This window comes from Ovis canadensis, chromosome X, assembly GCF_042477335.2.
Source record: "Ovis canadensis isolate MfBH-ARS-UI-01 breed Bighorn chromosome X, ARS-UI_OviCan_v2, whole genome shotgun sequence".
Lineage (NCBI taxonomy): Eukaryota > Metazoa > Chordata > Mammalia > Artiodactyla > Bovidae > Ovis > Ovis canadensis.
The window spans coordinates 103,558,970-103,580,573 of NC_091727.1; the positions used below are offsets into that span (position 1 = coordinate 103,558,970).

Sequence of the window (21,604 nt, forward strand, 5' to 3'; positions counted from 1 at the left end):
TCTGCCCTGCGATGAGGCGCTGAGAGTTTGGCAGCACTCTGGCTCTTGAAGAAGACAAGAAAAGCAAGTGACTTACCATATTAGAGCAGGACAATGCCCTTAGGGGACAACACCTACTGTGACTTCTTACGAATAGGGCACCTGAGCCCAAGAGCGAACAGGTGTCTTCCTCATGGTCATACAGGGTCCTGTTCTCGGCAACCCAAGTCTCTGGACTCCCAGGCCAGGGCTCTCTCAACCACCTCCTGCTCTCCTCTCAGACACCAGCAACCAAATGCGTATTTGGGAGCACACTGCTTAGTATGCAAGCCAGCTTGACCTTTATGCTCCCAGAATCGTCAACCTTTTGTGGAAACCATGGGAGGACTAGGTTTTGGATAAATAATGAAAAGAATGGCACACTGTGGAGACAACCAGAAGCCCTGCTCAGACTGCAGAGTCCTCCTCATGTTCCAAGTCCTGAATCTCAAATATATACACAGACGACCACTCAGGCTGCCCTAAGGAAGAAGATGCAAAACCATAGACCTGACCCTCACCCCAATCTCCAAAAGAGGGCTGATTTCAGAGTATGAGCATCTGTGCTAAGTCGCTTCAGTTGTGTCTGACTCTTTGCGACCCCATGGACTGTAGCCCACCAGGCTCCTCTGTCCATGGGATTCTCCAGGCAAGAATACTGGAGTGGGTTGCCATTCCTGACCCAGGGATAGAACCTGCATCTCTTATGTCTCCTGCATTGCAGGTGGATTCTTTACTACTAGCACCATCTGGGAAGCCCTTTGTTACTCAGTTCCTGAGGGGAACCAGTTCCTGGAAGATAGGCCCAGCCCAGCATTGCAAGAGGTCTTGGAATGTTCTACGAAGGCCCAGGCATGGTTCTCAGGACACACATGGGAACAATTCCCTCTTCTTGGCAGGGAGTCTCTTCACTCCAGGAACAGTCCTCTGAGACTTGATCCCTACTCCCCCACAGACAGTTTCTTCCCACTTTTAGGAACCCAGATATATGAAATCCACCATGAGAGAGTCATTTCTTTATTTTTCTTACAGGATAATGGTAGAGGAAAGTCGTAGAAATGCAAATACCCTCCAGTGAGCTGGTGTATATAGTCACACTAGAATACACTCAGGTTGCTCAGTGGTAAAGAATCTGCCTGCCAATGCAGGACACTTGGGAGATGTGAGTTTGACCCCTGGGTTGGGAAGATCCCCTGGAGGAGGAAATGGCAACCCCCTCCAGTATTCTTGCCTTGGAGAATCCCATGGATGGAGGAGCCTGGCATGCTACAGTCCATGGGGTCGCAGAGTCGGACATGACGAAGTGAATGAGCGCACACATCCGATCTCAGATATCTGAGCTCATATTTGGAATTGCCCAAACCCATCCCTGGGAAACCCTGGTGGCTCAGCAGTAAAGAATCCACCTGCAATGCAGGAGATTTAAGAGATCAGGGTTCAATCTCTGGGTCAGGAAGATCCCCTGGAGAAGGAAATGGCAACCCGCTCCCGTATTCTTGCCTGGAGAAATCCCATGGACAGAAGAGTCTGGTGGGCTACAGCCCATGGGATCACAAAGAGTCGGATGTAGAGACTAAACATCAACATCAAAGGCCATCCTCACAGTGACCCAGATGGTCAGAAATGAATCAGTCCTATTTTACAGCAGGGGACACTGAGGCTCAGGAGGGGCAAGTCATAATTCCAAAGCTGCCCAGCAAGCAAATGACAGAATCTCAGGTCTGGAGACCAGTGTTCACTGCCTCACTGCACAGACAGAATAGACGAGGGATGAACAGAGCTCAGCAAAGGATCAAATGTTCTAAGGGAGATCCTGGGAGCGCCTGTCTCTGGAGGGACTTACTGCCACCCCCAGGACTCAGCTCACCGGCCCCCACCTCCCCGACAACACTGTTCTGAGACACCACTTGCCAGCCCAAGTTCCTTCTGCAGAGGTGGGACTGGACACCAGTGGACACTCATTCACAGAAATACCAGTTCCCAATACCTGATCAATCAGATGGGAATAGTCAGAGTCCTGAGTCCTGGGACCTTGTTCTAAAGGGACATTCCTTCTTTCCTTGCCAATCCTTACAGTGCTGGTCCTGCAGCAGAATAGAGCCTTTTGGGACACTTGGCTTGAGGGCGCTCTGCACCTGTTTATTAAAAGAGGTGGTGTTAGGAAATGGGTGGCTTCCTGGGTTCAAACCCTCAGGCTCTGCTGTGTGACCTTGGGCACATTCTTTTCCCTCTCTGGGCCTGCTTCCTCATTTGTCACACCACCTTGGATTAGATGCCCCCCTCCCCATGTAGTATTTAATCATGTGCCTTTCTTTTAACGAATCTTAGGAGTGAAGCCTTCCTGTAGGCACGGGGCTTGATGCTGGGGATTGAGAAAGAATAGGGAAGTAAGGACAAATCCCTGCTCTAAAAAAGCTCAAATTCTCATTCTGAAACGTTTGTTTTTTCTTTTGAGGGGGTCATGCTTTTTCCTTCATGCTGACTTACCTTTTCAGAAAATGCCCCTGCTTCCGTTGGAGAATGGAAATTGGCAAGGAGAGAGGGAAAAGGTCCAACTTGCGCCTTTGCTATTTTAGAGGAGGCTGAAATTACGAGCCAAAGTGTAGTGATGTGCTCACCAGAGTGACCTCCGTCCCCCCAAACAGGAGAAAACCCAGGTCTTTTGCTTAAGTGGTTTGAGCTCTTAGGCGTGAGGCATTATTACATAAATTCAAGCTCGCTCCTGATCCTTAGTACCCTGAGTTGCCTGAAGGGGGGAATGGCACTGCCTGCGTGTGCAGCCCGGGCGCTCGGGCCGCCGTTGCAACCGGAGCGAGGAGCGCCCGCCCGCACCACCTGTCCCCGCCGGCATTCCAGAGTAGAGGCCGAATTGGCAGCAAGCCGGCCCGGATCAGTCGCCGCCTCAGTCCGCGTGGGCCCTCCTAGGGGTGTGTCTCGCGGATTCAACTCCCAGCCGCTCCTGGACGAGCCCCTAAAGGCTTCTTCTTCTCTGGCGGGAGCCGCGCGCGCCCCTCTCTTCGCGCTACTGCTCCGAGGCCGCCGCAGGCGGATGCACGACCTCAGGAGACGCTGGGACCTGGGCTCCCTCTGCCGGGCCCTGCTCACCCGGGGCCTGGCCGCCCTGGGCCACTCTCTGAAGCACGTGCTCGGCGCGATATTCTCCAAGATTTTCGGTCCCCTAGCCAGGTACGTTTTAGGCGAAAGCGGGACTCGCGCTTCTGGGCCAGGGCGCGCGGGAGCGGTGCGGGAAAGGAAAGCAACCGCGAGGAGAGGAAAGGGCGCAAAGTTCCGGCTGGCCCGCGGCGGCCGGGCTCGGGGCTCTGGAGGGGAGCGGCGTGCGTTTGGCTACGCTGCGGCTCCTTCCCCGCGCTTCCGCGGGCACCCTTAGCGCAGCGTCTCAGCTAGCAAGTCGGGTTGCTCGCGGACCCCCTTCCCCCAGGGGAACTCCGAACGCCGGGCTCTGAGCTCCCTCGAGGCGCCCCTCAAGGTGGGCAACCTGGTGCGGGCAAGAGCAGGGCTTCGGAGGCGCACGGTGAAGGAGCCCGAGATTGGGCAGGCGAGGAGGTGGCGGCGTGCGCGCCAAGGGGACTGGGGGCAGAAGCCCCGGGGAGAGTCCGGTGGGCGAAGCGGGATGGGGATGGGAGCCACGGAGCCACCGAGAGTGGAACGAGATGCGCGGAGGCTCGGACCCACGGTATGAGTTGGGGAGAGGGGCAACCGGGGCAGGCGGGGTCCCACGGGTACGAAACCCCGCGAAGCCGCTCCAGAGAGCTCTGGTGCGGGGAGAAGGCAGGCGGCCAGCGGTAAGGAGTCGAGGGTTGGGGGGAGGAGGGGTGTGCGGCAGAAGCCACAGCGCTGAGCCTGCCGGGAAGGAAGGAAGCGGGGAAGGGCGCCGCCGCCGCCGCCGCCGCCGCGGTGGAGTACTCGGTGCCGAAGGGAGGGGGAAAGGGGAGCAACCGCGGCGCCAGGGGAGGGGGCGGTGCGGGCGCGCGACGAGCGCGGGCTGAGCTGCGGGATTGACGTAAGGAGCTTGGGTTTCCCCCAGCGTCGGGAACATGGATGAGAAATCCAACAAGCTGCTGCTGGCTTTGGTGATGCTCTTCCTATTTGCGGTGATCGTCCTCCAATACGTGTGCCCCGGCACAGAATGCCAGCTCCTCCGTCTGCAGGCGTTCAGCTCCCCGCTGCCGGACCCGTACCGCTCGGAGGATGAGAGCTCCGCCAGGTTCGTGCCCCGTTACAATTTCAGCCGCGGCGACCTTCTGCGCAAGGTAGACTTCGACATCAAGGGCGATGACCTGATCGTGTTCCTGCACATCCAAAAGACCGGAGGCACCACTTTCGGCCGCCACCTGGTGCGCAACATCCAGCTGGAGCAGCCGTGTGAGTGCCGCGTGGGTCAGAAGAAATGCACTTGCCATCGGCCTGGTAAGCGGGAGACGTGGCTCTTCTCCAGGTTCTCCACGGGCTGGAGCTGCGGACTGCACGCCGACTGGACCGAGCTCACCAGCTGCGTGCCCGCCGTGGTGGACGGCAAGCGCGACGCCAGGCTGAGACCGTCCAGGTGAGTGCGCGCCCGCGGCCGATCGGGGCCCCCCGAGCCGAGCCGGGGAGCTGACCCGGCCCGGCGGGCAGGCAGAGGATCGGAAGGCGCGGCCGATTGGTGCGGGTGACCCAGGGAGCACCTCGGCGTCCCTGCAGTGGCGCCCGGGCTGGGCTGGGCAGGCGCCTGGCGCCTGTGGCGCTGTGGCGGCTGCAGGAAGCTTGTCCATTCCTACCCGGGACGGCTCCTGTGTCTGCACACGGGTTGGCCTGGTTGGAGGCTCAGAGTGCACGGGGGGAAGCGGCTGGGAGGCCCGGGACGAGCCCCCCCACCCCCGACACCCCGTCAGCCGCCTGGACGGGGTACAGAATGTAGATTCCGCACTGGAGCGCCGGAAAGAGCCGCGCTCTCCGTGTAGCGTGCCTGAGTCCCTCCAGCCTCTCTCTTTTCTCTGCACCCAGGTTCCCAAGCCGCCTTTCTCTTTGACGATCCCGCATTCTTCCCCCTCCTCCCCGGCCTTTCCCCTCGCTTCGTCTGTTCGCCTCTCTTTCTCTTGCTTGGGATCTTGTCAGCTCCTGGCCGCTTGCTCTTTCATTCTCCCTCCGTTTTCCTTTCTCACTTTGCTTCCCGTCCTTTCTTTAACCTTTTCTCTGTGTGTGTGTGCGTGCGTTTGTGTGTGTGTTTTTCCCTCTTCCTTCCATACTTTTGTCGCCTGGCTCCTCCTTTCTATCCGCTGGCTCTACTCTCCTTGGGCGAATGAATGTCCCTCTGCGGCTGTTTGCGGACACCCAGTACCCAGCTTGCGCCCCTGGCTACTGGCTCCACACGGGGCATCCCCTGCCCTTTGCGAGTGCAAGGGGCACCTCGAGGGCCGAAGGGCGGGTTGGGACGCTGCTGCGGATCCCGTGCGGAGCTCAGTCTTGAGAAACCTCTCTTGAGTTACAAATTCCTGAGCCCTAGAGCAGGGCGCTGCCAGTCCACTTGCTGGGAACCTAGGGCTGATGCTGAAAGAGCTGTTTTATGAAAAGCCAGTCATTTTTGAAGCGAGGGCGTTTTCCTCCAGCCAGCTGCAATGCCTGGTTGCTGGAGGTCAGGGAGTGCCATAAAGGGGGGAGTAGCAAGGACTCTTTGGGGTGCAATTGCCCCAGACAGGGCTCCCATTCTGCTGCTCTCTATAAACAGAGAGGGCTGCTGCAGGGGATGCCGGGAATGGATAAGGTGAGTTTAGTTGACATGGCCATGCTCTCTGTCTCTCCACCGAGCTGACCACAAGAGAATGCTGCTGCTACAGAGGCTGCTTCCCTGGACAGATTCCCCATTCCCTTCTCGTGGTGAGGGCTGCTCTACTCCAGACACTGTCACCTTTTGTTGGTACCTCTCAGAATGCAACAGTCAGTGTGGGTTTTTCTGTGCAGCCCCAGACGAATGGAGCTCTCCAACTTTCTGGTCATCATTGAGATTTAGAGGAAACCTCACCCCCTACTCACTTTCCTATCCCTCAGTTTACAGTGTCCTTTCTGAATGCTGGAATTCTGGGAGAATCTGTTGAACTTTCATTTCCCTTCCAGCACTAACCTCCCCTGTTCCCAACCTCCTAAGAGAACCTTGACCCTAGGAAGGGTGCCACCTCAATCCATTGTGAGAATTGTGTAAGCCATTGTCACCACAAGACTTTAGGGTTTAACATGTTCACAAACAATTTGGCAATATTGAAAATAATTCCTCTTGCTAATGGAGCCTGTAGGTGTAGTGAGAGGTGCTGATATTAAAAAAAACTCTTGAGGGCAAAAATTGAATTCCACAGCCATGGCTGTGGCAGAGGAGGAAAAAATGAAGTCTTGGCTACTATGGCCCGGCCCTCACTGGAGTTCCACAAGGCACATGTGCCTTTTAAAATCCCTTTGGACAGGTAGTGTGACATAGTGTGTAAACACACATTATTATCATTGTGATCTTGTGTATTTGATGGCCACTGTCCTTTGGCAGATTCCTTCAGAAAATTTCCATAGGATAACAAGGACCCCTCAAGGGGAGGGCTTAGCCTCTTGGACAGTCCCCAGTGGAAGCAAAATTATTTGACATGAAATACGATTTCCTTGGTCATCAAAAGGGTGATACCACAGTGCCATCTAGTCTAATAAAGGAAGAATCACTTTCTAAAGAGTCGGAGTTACTTGGATCTTCTGATATTCACCAAAATGAAGTAAAATTTGCTAGAGAAACACGTGGCTACCCCAAGGCACTTTATTTCCTTAATTCCTACCCACCTCCAGAAATCGTCATCTTAAAGAGTAATCATAGCTGGAGGGTTCCAGAATTTCCCAGGATGCTGACTGCTTACAGGACCAGTTCTGTGAATTCTGATAATCTGTGTGAGAGAAGGTGTACACAGGTGTGTGACAGTGAGAGTGTGTGTGTATGTTGAAAATTTAGAGACAGAAACATCTGTGCTGGTGGTGATGCGTGAGGCCGAGGAGCTGGTCTCAGGGGACAGAAAGTCAGCCGTGGGGAGTTCCTGTGTGGAGCAGCCTTCCATGCCAGCTGCTGGTGGGCTCTGTGGTCCGCTGAGCTGAACAGAACAGCAGCTCCGTCTGTTTGGCCTGGGAGTTCTGACGCCTGGGCCTCAGTTCCAGGCTAGCCATGAACCAGCTGCGTGACCTTGGACCCGAGCCTGTCCCAGCCTTATCTGTGTGGAGAGTGCATTCTGGTTCCTTTGCCATCCCTTATCTCTGCTATGTCTCTGTAAAGTTGCACTGTTGGTAGCAAGAAGGCAGAGTGGGCAGAAGTCTCCCTATTTATCAGATGAGACAGAAGCCCAAAGGGGTTGAAGGACTTTCTCAAGGTCATTGGACTCTTTCGTGACACAGCAAGGATCTTGCTCCAGCTTGGGCTGATTCCACAGCCCTGGCTCTGTTGACTGCAACTCCATGAGCAAGGTTTTTTTTTTTTTTTTTTTGCGAAAGCACAGTGAGGTATTTCATGTGAGTCATTACCACAAAGTGAACACTCCACGGATGCTCACTGGTGTTATTATCACCTACATCATCGCTGTTTCCAGTCGTTTTTACACATGTGTTTGAATGAATGATTGGACCAGGGTTGCCGTAGCCATTGGGAGAGAAATAGAATTCTACCTCCCTGAAGCTTTATGCTCACCAGGAGAAGGTCTGGTAGCTGGTTGGCAAAGGGGCGTCTCATTGCCCAGGCAGGAATCACTGCAGAGCTGAGCAGAGTGGGAGTACACTGGGGGCCTGGTGAATAAGTGTCAGGAGGAACCGTCAGTGGCGACAAGGGACACCTTCTGAGTCACTACATCCGTCCATGCTGGGGTGGGGGGGGGGGAGGCGGGCATGAGAGGCCACTGAGGCTGCAAGCCAAGACCTGAATTGTGCTCCCACTGCTACATTCTAGAAGTGCTCGGGTGATATATAACTGCTGAGTGCAAACGGCTGCCATCACGCTGCCTGGAGAGGACAAAGAGAGAGTGCTTGGCTGGCAAAAGGCACCAGTTTATTAAGAATCGTATTTGTTTAAAAAAAAAAAAACCCTAGAAATTGCATTTCATGCCTCTGTGTGCGAATATGTTGTTTAGGGGCCAGAGCAAAATCCTGCTCATTCGAGAATTCCCAAGACTGTTTTTGAAAATGTATCAAAACATGGTTGCCGATCAGTTCTTCTGACTCCCAGATTCTGCAGGCTTTTTCTCAGGCCAAATTCCCTCTGTTTGTAGCCAACTCTAGTGCATCCCTGAGTCTGTGGGAGGACCTCAGAATTGGGCATTGAGAAACTGCACCAGGCTCATTCTTCCCCTGGTCACTGTGCTGGCTGGCACACTAGGGTGGCAGCTGGTGGCAGGAGAAGATCAGCTTCCTCGGCTACCCAAGTCAGAGGATCTGATCATCGTATTCATGGTGCATCTTAGACCTTTAGCATCTTTACATTTTGCAGCAGTCATAGTGGAAGAGTAATTAATTGTCACCTAGAATCCACTAGGTTATCACTTACAGGAAAGGACTATATGGCATTTCTATGGAGCATAGCTTTCTCTCTCTTTTGTCTTCTTTGTGTTCTCTCCTTTTTAATACTTGTAGTAAAGGCTTCCTTTTCTTTTCCTTTTGTTTAAAGATGGCTTTATTTATTTTTGGCCACGTGGCTTATAAGATCTTAGTTCCCCAGCCAGGGATTGAACCTGGGTTTTGTCAGTGAAAGCACCAAGTCCTAACCACTGGAGTGCCAGGGAATTCCCAAGGTGGCTCTGTTTTGACACAGCCATGTCTTGGTAAGAAGTCCATTGTGCATGAGCCTGCTCATGGCTCAGGTGCCCATGATCCACTCCTTCCCTCATGCAGTGAAGCAGGATGACGAGACTGGCATGTAGTACGAGACTGGCATGTGGTACAGGGCAAGGCAGCGAGTGAATGGATCAATTTAGGCAGTGGTGCCGTCCTTCTGGTCCCTCAAGCTGTAGGCCACTGGATTCTCACAGGCGTAGCTTCAATTAGCCGAGGATGCTAAGAGCTGTTATTGCTTCCTGCCCTGCACACGTGTATTTCCCAAGAGAGGGGGAGAAATTCACCATGATAAATTAACATCTTTGCCCGGATGGCAAATACGTTGCTGGCATCCCAGCCAAGCTCAAAGTTCTCAAGGTGGTATAAAAAGCTATTTGGAATTAGATTTTCTTAATAGTAATTTTAGATTAGTGCTGTTACGTGGCAATAAGAATGTTAGAGCTTGTCTTTTCTAGATATCTGTCATCAACTTAAGTAGTATGAAATGACATTAAAGAATAGTCACCTCTCCTATCTGTCATTCATGAAATGAAATTTTGCGAAGCTGCCCATTATATTCTAGGAGAGATGTGCCATCTTTGCTCTCACAGAACTTACAGTAGAACAGAATAATTTGGTGTTTTAGATATTTAATAAAGAAGATGGATTTTGTTTGAAAATGATTTGAATATCAATAATGTCTTTAAAATGTCGTACCTTTATTGGAATACATTTTAAAAATAGAGAAAAGTTCATCTGTTTATGTAACAGTTTAGGTCTAATCAGCAAACTTTGTGGAGTAAGTATTATGACCTCTGCTTAGTGCTAGCAGTTGGAGGAGATTAGAGCCCAGACAAATCCCCAAAAGCCGAGGTCACCATCTTCAGCCTCAAGTTCATGATGGAAAAAGTGCAGAACTACATAGTATAGACAGGTGGGGAGTGGGGAGGAACCAGTGATTTGGCAGGACCACCCCTGCTCTGTAAAATGGGAAACTTAAACAGGTTGCTTTCTAAGGCCCTTTTCTTTCTAAAGGATGAGGAGCAGGCCAGAAAAAGGAGAGATCTGTTTAGAAAGGCTTCTGGGAATAGGTGGCTTGTTCTTGGGAAGAAACCGGCTTCTTAGGACACACAGGTCTCATCCCTGGGTGGGGAAGATCCCCTGGAGGAGGAAACGGCAGCCCACTTCGGTATTCTTGCCTGGGAAATCCCATGGACAGAGGAGCCTGGTGGGCTACAGTTCATGGGGCCCAAAGAGTCAGACACGACTTCGGGACTAAACAATGAACAAACAACAACATTTAGAAGGAAGGGGGCACTGTGGGTGGATGTGGCATCCTCATGGCATCTCAAGGTCAAGACCCCGAGAAGGTTCATGCCTGGGGGAGGGTTAGGGAGCCTCCTTGTAGAGGTCCTGGAATGGCAACCAGAAGGTTGAACCCCAGAGGTGTGAGAAACTCTTGCATGGCAGGAATGTAAGAAGCACAAAAGTAAATGAAGGCTGTAGTCAAGTTAAAGGTATAACTCTGATTTCCAGTCTGGAGTCAAGATGGTACCACTGACAAAACAGAGAGGTTGAGAAGGGGGTCTAATGAGAGCTGTGAGGGTGCTGAGAGCTGTGACCAGTTTAACTTGCCTAGGTTTCTACAGGCCAAGGCTTGCAAAGAAGTGAGAACTGGAGTTCTGAACAGGTTAGGGCTTAGCTGTATACATAGGAGTCTGTGAACCCAGTTAATCTGAATTCACAGTTGGCAGTATTATTTAAATGATCACTGCAGTTTTCATGTGGGAATCTTAGCCAAGGAAAAGACTATTTGAATAGAGGAAAAGATAGACAGTTATGATTACATAAAAATGAGAAATGTTTATCTGTCCAAAAATAACCAGAATGAAAAGGCATGTGTCAAACTGATGAAAATATGCACAACAAATAAAACAGACAAAAGGCTGACATCTTTCCTGGAAAAAGAACTCCAACGAATTGAGCAGAAAAACAAAGGCTATGACCAGAAAACTTGCAACATGGAACCAAAGCTAGTTTACAGAAAGGGAAAAGATTAGTTTTTAGTTTCTAAACTACAGAAAAAAAGTCTAGTTTCACTAGTACTAAAGAAATGCAGATTTCAGTTGTATGTAGGAAGCTTTTTGCTTCTCTAATTAATTAATTTCTCAGATTGAAAAAAAACAACTTGGTCTACATCACCACCGCTGCCAAACAAAAAAAGGATAGTAGTCAGTGTTGACAAAGGTGTGATAAATACCATCATTCATATACAGTGTTGATGGAAATGTAAATTGAAATGATTCTTTTGGAAATGAAATAGATAAACAGAACACTGACAGTATTTCTTTGACGCACGATTTCTTTTCTGGGATTTTACTGAAAAACAATCCTGTACATGTCTTTCTATCACTCACTCATTTATTTATTCATTTATTTACAAATAGTTATTGAATATCTCATCAATATGCTATGTGCTGGAGGCACTGTGAGGAACCAGGTGAACACGGTCCCTGGCTTCATAGAGTGGGAAAGGGAGACATGAAACAAATAATTCATTACTGAAAATTGTGAGAAGTGCCATGAGGAAAAAGCAGAGGGTGACATGACAATGGCATCCTAGGAAGCTCCCATTATTTTTAAGTTATTTGGAGTTATTTGTAAGTGTAACAAATTGGAAAAATCTGATCCACGTATAGGTGAATGGTTCAAGAAATCTCAGTACATCCACTTGAGGGATTATTTCAAAACCATTTAAACGTCCTTTTTAGAGTCTGGAAAATTGGTAGTGATTTAATGCTAAGGGGAAAAGAGATAGACAGTTATGGGCCCACTTCGACAACAATTATGTGAGAGAGCAAAGGGGCGGGGGTGGAAGGAGAGAGGCAAATCATCTTTCCATCCATCTCAAATCTAAGCATAAAAGGCAAAGAATGGAAGAAAAATACCAAAACATCAATAGCTCAATTAGTGACTTATTTTCTTTCTCTGTTTCTTTGAAGGATTTTAATTTTCTTTACGAGTATGCATTGCTTTCATAATAAAAATAAGTATTAAAAGTTTTAAAAATGATGCTTAATTATGGCTTTGATAAATTACACACGTCTGCTTTTTGGTTTCTAAAGACTATTGGCTGGTTATTTCATTAGCCTCTTGCTATTCTGGGAGTCCTTAATGAGGAAAGCAGCCTTGGCTAAATAAACTCTGAGACTGAAAGTCAGAGGTGATAAGTCAGACATCGATTGTTGATTTTTCTGATGATTGGCTGTTGTTACATTCCAAAGAATCCATGGAACTCTTACACTAGTACAGTACAGAGATATTTGAGTGGATTGCCATTGCTTGTTCTCTGTTTAAAAATTAAATGAAACAGGAAATTAATAATGGCACACAGAAATAAAAGGCTTACTCTTCAGCCAGAGCCACCCAAGATAGCCTGGGCTTTGAATACTCATGAGCCTCTTTTCAAGTGAGCTGATACGAGAGCTAATGGTCTGATTAGAAGAGCGAAGTCTTGGGGTTGGAGAAGGGCTGTAGGTTCTAAACGTCCATGACTGAGGGCTTAGATCAATTAGTGCATGTGCTGCCCTCATCCAGGAGGGAAGTGGAGCCCAGTCTGCTGCAGCAGCCTCACCCAGAGCAGTTTCACTTCATAAGAGCATCGCCCCCGGTTAACTGTAAATTAAGTTGACTAGACCAGTGGTCGCCAGCTTCTTTGGCACTTGGGACCGGTTTCATGAAAGACAGTTTTCTCATGGACTGGGAATGGTGTGGGGATGATTCAAGTGCATTACATTTATTGTGCACTTTATTTCTATTATTATTTTATCAGCTCCTCCTCAGATCATCAGGCATTTGATCCCAGAGGTTGGGGACCCCTGGACTAGAACACTGCATTCCTCAACTGCTCTGGGTATCTGAGGGGCCACTAAATACAGTGAGGTTCAGAATCTTATTGTTGAAACTCCACAAAGACCACATTCTAGGGACAGTGTAAAGAACGTGCTTCGCAGTTGGGAAGCTAATATCAACATTCTGTGCCAAATAAGATGAGATATTTAGTCACTGAGATTAGGAAAAAAAAAAGTATAGATGGGAATATTTGGTCTTCCATTAAAGTGTAATGAAGAATCCAATTAATGGTACATGTCTTCTAATACAATGTCATTGTAAGCTTAGAGAAATATTTGTCTAAACTTTTAGTAAAATATTTATTGGCAGAAAAGCTTTCCTAGCTTTGCTAGGTATTGGACTTCGCAGATTATTTAGTTGGTCTTATTGCATCCCATTTGTTATTTCTGCCATTTTGCCTCTAAGAACAGTGTTGAAGACTTTGACACATTTCAGAGCATTACACTAAATAAATCTGTCTTGCACATTCCACTGTGCTTTTTCTGGAATATTATAAATATTCAAATATAGACACACATGCAAATTCAAAATAAAATTAAATAATGCAAATTTGGCATAAATTCCATATTTATAACTTAGCAATAGTTTTGGACTTGTTATCCTATGATATAAATGTGTCAAATATGAGCTCATGGGAATTACCAATAAATATATTTTTCTGATTAAACTGTGGGCTCTTTTTTAATCACAATTTAAGCTTCAATTCTGGTATATATTATAAGAGAATAATTTGCACTTCATTTACTCTGAATTGTCAAAAATCATGTTCTTTCTCGATGTAAATGTCTGCAAAGAGGGCTTCTTATTCAGTTTGATTGGTTTTTGAATTTTACCAGTGGAGATGCCCTAGTGAGCCTAAGAGAATTGGTTTGTTTCTGTGAAGAGTATAGTTCTAATGAATCACTTCCATGCATACTTCTGAAGGAATACAGAGCAACTGAAAGTGTACAATGCATTGGTTTACATCAAATGGATTAAGCTTGTGTGCACTGTTCCTTGCATTAATTGACCTTTCCCCATAACTGTATAGTATCAGCTCAGATTCACTCATGGAGATCATTGGACTTTTGCTAACTTCTTACAAGAGAGTGAAGGCAAGCAGAGTGTTTCGAAATTAACTAGAGTTACCAGGTTACAGCTAGGATACACGAAGGTACTTTTTAAAAAGTCCTTTTGATCTTAGCAGCCAACTCCTCAGTTACTACAATAAATAGAAGTTGACTAAACTCACCAGTTAAAAGGCATAGATTATTTCAACTGATGACCGTACAAAATCTAGCTATATTCTGTGTATGAGAGACAAAGCTAAAACATTCAGACACTGATAGGATTGGAATAGATATCCTATGCAAATACTAACCAGAGGGGAACTGATGTAGCTAAATTAACTAAGGCAAAACTTTTGGAGGGATAAACAGGATCACTGAATAATGATAAAATGTTCAGTTGTTCAGATAATAATTCTAGACCTGTAGCACTTAATACCATAGTTTTGAAATATGTAAAGTGAAAATGGGCAGAGCTATTAGGAGAAATTGTAAAATCTACTAACATCTTTCAGAAACTGCAAAATAAAATGAACAAAAAATGAGTAAGAATACAGAGAATTTGAGCAACATGCTTAACAAACTCATTGTAGGAGACCAGCATCCAATTAGAAAAATATACTTTCTTCTCAAACACGTACAGAACATTTTTGAAAACAGATCACATACTAATCCATAAAGTTGGCCTGGAAAAGCTCCAGTAGGTAAATAACTTACAGCCCATTCTATCTGACTATGCAGTATTTAAGAAGGAACAAGAGATCAGGCCATACCTGAGTGCATGGGAAGGAGTATTAACAGTGTGATGTATTTGGAAGTGGGCTTCCCTTGTGGCTCAGCTGATAATCTGCCTGCAATGTGGGAGACCTGGGTTTGATCCCTGAGTTGGGAGGATCCCCTGGAAAAGGGAAAGGCTACTCACTCCAGTATTCTGGCCTGGAGAATTCCGTGGACTGTAAAGTCCATGGGGTCATAAAGAGTCGGACACGACTGAGCAACTTTCACTTATTGTCAGTCTTTCACTGACCACATCAAGCTTCTTAATTCACACGCAAGAGTAAAGAACTGCATGTTAGCATCTATATAATGTATATCAAAGATTCAGCACCTAGCATATGATATGTACTAAAGAATTATGGCTATGATTATTACTCATGGGCTTCCCTGGTAGTTCAACTGGTAAAGAATCCGCCTGCGGTGTAGGAAACCAGTTCAGTTCTTGACTCGGGAAGATCCACTGGAGAAGGGATAAGCTACCCACTCCAGTATTCTGGCCTGGAGAATTCTATGGACTGTATATATATATAGTCCATGAAGTCACAAAGAGTCAGACACGACTCAGCGACTTTCACTTTCACTTATTACTCATGTTTTGTTATCTTTACCCACGTGGGGAACCGGTGTAAAGTCCTCTTCAGAGGGCTATACAAATATTTGCATTTGAGAGATTATGTAACAGTAATGGAAGAACTTGTCCTTTATGAAAAAAATCTCCTTTATGTATAAAATACTCAGATACATTTATCCAAAGTTCTTTTGGATGAACATTCACAAAGCCCTTTCACACAAACATGCAGATAGCCAACACACTCATCAATATATGCCAAATCGAACTTAAGAAATATATTTAAGCTATATATATGCACACACATACACAGTATTTGTAGCATCTGCATTAGACATATTATCTGTACTACGGTTTGCAAACTTTGGGTCAAATCTTGTCTCCACCTGTTTTTAAGTTTTATTGGAGTAAAACCAAAGAAAAAGTGGAAAACTTCAACACTTAAGCAAAGAGAAGTGCTGTAAACTGATGGTTTGACCCAGATAGCTAGGCCTGACTTTCTGTGAAGATGTATTAGTGTTTTGGGCTACCTACTAAGCCAAGCCCTATGCCAAAGGCATAACATATATTTTTCTTATTTAATCCTCAAAACAACCCTCTGACATAGGTGTGTAAAAAACCCATTTGAAGACAAACAGGTAATTGGATGAGATGTATAACCTGCCTAAATTTACATCCTAGTCAGTATTGGAGTTGGCATTTAAAACCAGCTGAGACACATAGCCTGTCTGATATGTTTTAATGTTCATTAAGTTCTCAGACAAACCTCAAAAAGCCCTTGTCATCCTTTTTATTTATTCTTTTTATTGAGGTATAGTTGATTTACAATATGTTAGTTTCTGGTGTACAACAAAGTGATTCAGTTATATATATATATGTTAAGTATATATAAGATATATACATATGTAATATATAATATATATACATCTATAATATGTAGCATATATATATCCTTTTTCAGATTCTTTTCCATTATAGTTTATTGTAAGACATTGAATATAGTTCCCTGTGCTATATAGTAGGTCCTTGTTTATCTATTTTATATATAGTAGTGTGTGTCTGTTCATATCTAAACTCCTAATTCACCCCTCACCCATTTCCCCTTTGGCAACCATAAATTTATTTCTCTGTCTACAAGTCTGTTTCTTTCTTGTAAATAAGTTCATTTGTATTATTTTTTAAGGTTCCACATATAAGTGCTATCATATGATTTTTGTCTTTGACTTACTTCACTTAGTATGATAACCTCTAGGTCCATCCATGTTGCTGCAAATGACATTGTTTCCTTATTTTTTATGGCTGAGTAGTATTACACTTAGAGAAGGTAATGGCACCCCACTCCAGTACTCTTGCCTGGCAAATCCCATGGACAGAGGAGCCTGGTGGGCTGCAGTCCATGGGGTCGCTAGGAGTCGGACACGACCGAGTGACTTCCCTTTCACTTTTCACTTTCATGCATTGGAGAAGGAAATGGCAACCCACTCCAGTGTTCTTGCCTGGAGAATCCCAGGGATGGGGGAGCCTAATAGGCTGCCGTCCATGGGGTCCCACAGAGTCGGACACGACTGAAGAGACTTAGCAGCAGCAGCAGTATTACACTATATATAGCACATCTTTATCCATTCATCTGTTGATAGACATTTAGGTTGCTTCCTTGTCTTGGCTATTGTGAATAGTGCTGCTATGAACATAGCATGTGTCTTTTCAAATTAGAGTTTTCTCTGGATATATGCCCAGGAGTGGGATTGCAGAATTGTATGATAACTCTTTTAGTATTTTAAAGAGCCTCCCTACTGTTCTCCATAGGGCTTCCCTGGTGGCTCAGCGGTAAACAATCTGCTTGCAGTGCAGGAGATGGAGGAGACACGGGTTCGATCCCTGGGTCAGGAAGATCCCCTGGAAGAGGGCATGGCAACCCACTCCAGTACTCTTGCCTGGAGAATCCCATGGAGGGTGGAGCCTGGTGGGCTACAGTCCATTGGGTCCCAAATAGTTGGACATGACTGAGCATGCACTTTTCTCCATAGTAAAAGCCTATACCCTCTTTTTTGGCTATGTGTCTATACAAAATAAGTGGAATGGAGACCTGAGGTGACTGTCTGCAAATAACAGGTTCCAACATGTTTAGGCACCTTTAACAATGTTTAATAAAAATCACTCTCTAAAGGTAAATTTTGCAGCTCTTCTTTTCCCCTCTTAAATAAAGATTTAGATATCCAAGATATTGTAAATGCTTTCAACAATGATTTACACAAAAGAATTATGTTTTTTTTTTGGTTTGGGGGAGAAGGATTTAGGTTAGAGAAAAATTTTTTTTTCCATATAAGAAAAATGAAGACCTTAATGTATTTTAAACTACGCTCCATGTGGACTTAAATTATGGTGCATCCACTTCACAAGATTTGTAAGAGGCCAAGGCATTTTACTCCTTGAACGTTGGCAGTTGCCTCATTAGCCATGTCAGTTGCACTGCTCTGTTCATGGCCTGTTTCTATGAATGACCATTGTTGTTTTTCTGCTCATTTTGGTCTGAGTAGACACAGCCCTTGGAGGGTAGTGTGAATGAGTTCAGCCAGGGCAGCTCATACAATCTTGGATCATGAGGAACCAGTGAAATAAAGCTTTTTCTCAACTTCAAGTGAGGGGTCCCAGAGAAAATGAATCTTGAAACCAGCGCTTATCCCCGGGGTTCATCATGTAGATAATAACAGTGTGTTTTATTACTGAAATAACCAAGTGAGGGTAGCACTTCCCATAGGAGTGACCATTCTCTCTCCTCTGGAGGAGGCAGCTTTAGAAAAGAGCCATTTGAGAGAATATGCAAATAAGCATGGGCCTGCCAGGCTGGCAGACAGTGCAGGCAGCAAAGAAATTAGGCTGAAGGCTTGGAAGGATGGTAAAAAGATGCCCAGTACAACCGGAGGAGAGTTTGACCTTGGGATGATGGCCAACTCAGCAGAAGCCTCACGGCTGAGACTTTGCTATGTAGGAGATTAACTGGCACAACATCTTGAAGGTTGAAAAACCATTTGAGCCTACTTATCATGTACACTAGAGGCAAACGTATTTATTATTTTTGTGATTGGCTTTGCTGAAAGTGGTACAGTGAGTATAATACACCAACTAAAACTCATTAAAAAGTGAAAAAAGTGAGAGTGTTAGTTGCTCAGTCGTGTCTTTGTGTCCCTATGGATTGTAGCCCGCCAGGCTCCTCTGTCCAGGAAATTCTCCAGGCAAGAATCACTGGAGTGGGTACTTCTACAGGGGATCTTCCCTACCCAGGGGTCGAACTCCCGTCTGCTGTGTCTCCTGCATTGCAGGTGGATGTTTTACCATCTGAGCCACCAGGGAAGCCCAAAATTAATGAAAGCCATGCTGAAATGAAGCTTATTGGGGTGAATGATGCATAGTAGGCTATTTATGAAAAATTTCTTTAATAGACATGAATCTGAGCAAACTCCAGGAGATAGTGGAGGACGGAAGAGCCTGGCGTGCTGTGGTCCATGGGGTCTCAGAGTGGGACATGACTTAGCGACTGAACTTCTTCAATAAAAATTTTAATGGACATGTAGAAATCATTTTATGCATAAACTCACTGTAAGATTAATGAAAGATAATTAGACAAATAGAATACTGAGCTGAAGACGGGTATTAAAAAACACTTTGCATTACTGGACAAAAAGGTCTGTGTGTGTCGCCCTTTAGCTGAGGATCCTTGCTTCTCATCTCTACTCTGAATTTGTTCTTTGTGACTTGGAAGCAAAGCGAAAGAAAAAAATGGTATCGTTTTAGCATTAGTATAGCATTTTACAATCTGGCAGCTTTTGTATTTATTGCCATATGGATGTACATTAAATCTGCATCTCCCTCTCATTTATATGTTTATGAAGTTATAAAGATATACACATGCGCACACAAAATAATTAAGCAAGTGATATGTGTTTGACAATGTTTGGTGACTTAATGCCAATTAGAGAGTTTTTTTTTTTTTTTAAAGCAAAGCACCTTGCTTTTCTAATCCAATTGCTTGCATGCTTTTTTGGTTTATGCATTTAAGGACAAAATCCACTTAAAATACCACAATTTTCATACATGCAGCTTTCAGTGGGACTTCTATTTATTCCAGATGGCCTTGAAAAATTATTATCGAGAGGTTTAGAGACCTAGATGTCACAAGATCCATCAGAATGAGACTAAAATCACACTTTTTGGTTTCCAAATGTTTTTCCTGTTCAGGAATGGGGTATATTTTTGACTTGGGGGGAGCTGAAGGTATGTGACTTGGCTAGACCATTGAATGCAGCCAAATTAGCTCAGTTTATTTCTCAGGGAGGGAGTCCTGTATTGCAGGCACCTTGCCTAACTGTTGGAAGGAAGCAGCTCATCATGTTCCAGAGTTCATCTGAATGCTCTGTTAAAGGCTGCATACAGGATTTGTGTGCATGGAAGTGAGCAGTTACACTGATAATCTCTCTCCTTTGAAAAAATATGGTTGGATTGGAATGAACAAGATCGTGATGCTCTTCACTGAATGTCATATTTGTTTTTCTTTTAAACCATAGCAATGAAACCATTATTCATTGTAGAAAGGTTCTGGTTCCAGTATGAGAGAACTGGGTGTGGGGGTCTTGGTTGTGACCTTTGACTGGGAACATCTCTAGAGAATGTCACAGAGGTCAGATTTCCATTCACACACCAAAGAAGCCAGGGACCGCAAGCATCCTGCTCTTCTGGTTTGCTAAGATCTGACTCCAGGATGCAGCATTTTCTGGTTAACAGAGAGGAGCTCTTGTATGCAAGGAGTCTGCTAAGATGGAGATATCCAAGTTCCAGAAAGCCCAAAGTCTGTACAGCTATATCGTTTGGTTTTCGATTATGTACTTTGGTGGTCTCTGAATTTCTTAGCTTAGTGCAAGAAACTTGAAGGAAGAAAACAGCTGTTCTCCTAGAACTTTGAGCATGTAGAAATAGTGAAGAAATAGGAGTTTTGATTGAAATGTCAGAAGCTAAAGTTGGGTCTGAGATAGAAATACCGCTGGGAAAAAAAGTTAAACTCTTACTGTAATTAAATGACAGATTGCCTCTTAGTGACTCTGACCTTGCCCTCTTAGAAAGAGCTTTGGGGACAGTGTATCCACATCTGCTTCAGGGCCCTAGAGGAAGGCAATGGTCTTGTGCAAACTGGCAGCTTTAATAGTGAACACCTTAGGTGTCTGGGCCACTGGTGGCTTTCAGTTTGTAATTCTGGGGCACCATGGTTCTGCTGGATTAAGAGTGAGAGCTAGTTTGGGATACCTCTTATGATTTGCATAATTCACTCAAGATTCATCCAAGCTGTTGCTTGTAGCAATAGTTCATTCTTTTTTTTTTTTTTTTTATTGCTAGAGGGTAATCCATGGTAAGTATGTACCACTGTTTGTTTCACCATTCAGCTGTTGAAGGACATCTGGGCTGATTCTAGTTTTGGGCTATTATGAATAAAGCTGCTATGAACATTCATGTGTAGGCTTTTGTGGGATGCTAAGTGTTCATTTCTCTAGGATAAATGCTCAGGAATGCAATTGCTGGGACGTTTGGTAGGTGCATGTTTAGTTTTGTAAGAAACTGTTGAACAGTTTTCCAGAATGACTGTATGTCATTTCACATTCCCACCAGCAATGTATGAGCGATCCAGTTTCTCCTTATCCTTTCCAGCATGTAGTGTTGTTGTTATTTTTACATTTTAGCCATTCTGATAGATGTGTAGTCATATCTCATTGTGATTTTACTATCCCTTCTCTTGATGGCTAATAATGTTCAACATCTTTTCACATGCTTATTAGCCATCTGTAGGTCCTCTGTGGTAGAATGTCATTTGCCTGTTTTCTGATGTGATTCTCTGTTTATTTAACTGTTGAGCTTTGGGAGTTACATATTCTTTAATATTACTCTCTGTTAGATATGTTGCTTGCAGTATTTCTTCTTGGCTTATTGCCTGTCTTTTCGACTTTTTCCCATGGTATTTGACAGAGCAAAATTTCTAGTTTTGATGAGGTCCAATCTATCAGTTTTTCCTCTCATGGATCATGACTTAGCATCAAGAATTAAATGTCTAATATGAAAAGTTGCTCCACAATGCTAATTATTAGATAAATGCAAATCTAAACTACCATGAGGTATTACCTTGCACCAGTCAGAATAGCTGTTATCAAAAAGTCTACAAATAGTAAATGCTGGAGAGAGTGTGAAGAAAAGGGTACACTTCTACACTGTTGGTGGGAGTATACACTGGTGCAGTCACTCTGAAGAACCTTATCAGTTCAGTTCAGTTCAGTTCAGTCACTCAGTCATGTCTGACTCTTTGTGACCTCATGAACTAAAGCACAGCAGGCTTCCCTGTCCATCACCAGCTCCTGGAGCTTGCTCAAACTCATGTCCATTGAGCCAGTGATGCCATCCAACCATCTCATCCTCTGTCATCCCCTTCTCC

The 21,604-nt window shown here is 45.4% G+C and overlaps 1 protein-coding gene across 3 annotated transcripts in view; it reads left to right on the top strand.

Annotated features, from left to right (window-relative positions):
* The first annotated feature begins 2,070 nt into the window (after positions 1 to 2,070).
* HS6ST2 (heparan sulfate 6-O-sulfotransferase 2) overlaps positions 2,071 to 21,604 on the top strand; it is a 369,757-nt gene continuing 350,223 nt past the window's right edge. For all 3 annotated transcript variants that reach the window (XM_070290725.1, XM_070290723.1, XM_070290724.1), the window contains exons 1-2: positions 2,071 to 3,204; positions 4,064 to 4,582. In XM_070290725.1, the coding sequence (XP_070146826.1) occupies positions 2,777 to 3,204; positions 4,064 to 4,582 (947 nt within the window). In that variant the 5' untranslated portion in view covers positions 2,071 to 2,776. The remainder of the gene's footprint in view (positions 3,205 to 4,063; positions 4,583 to 21,604) is intronic.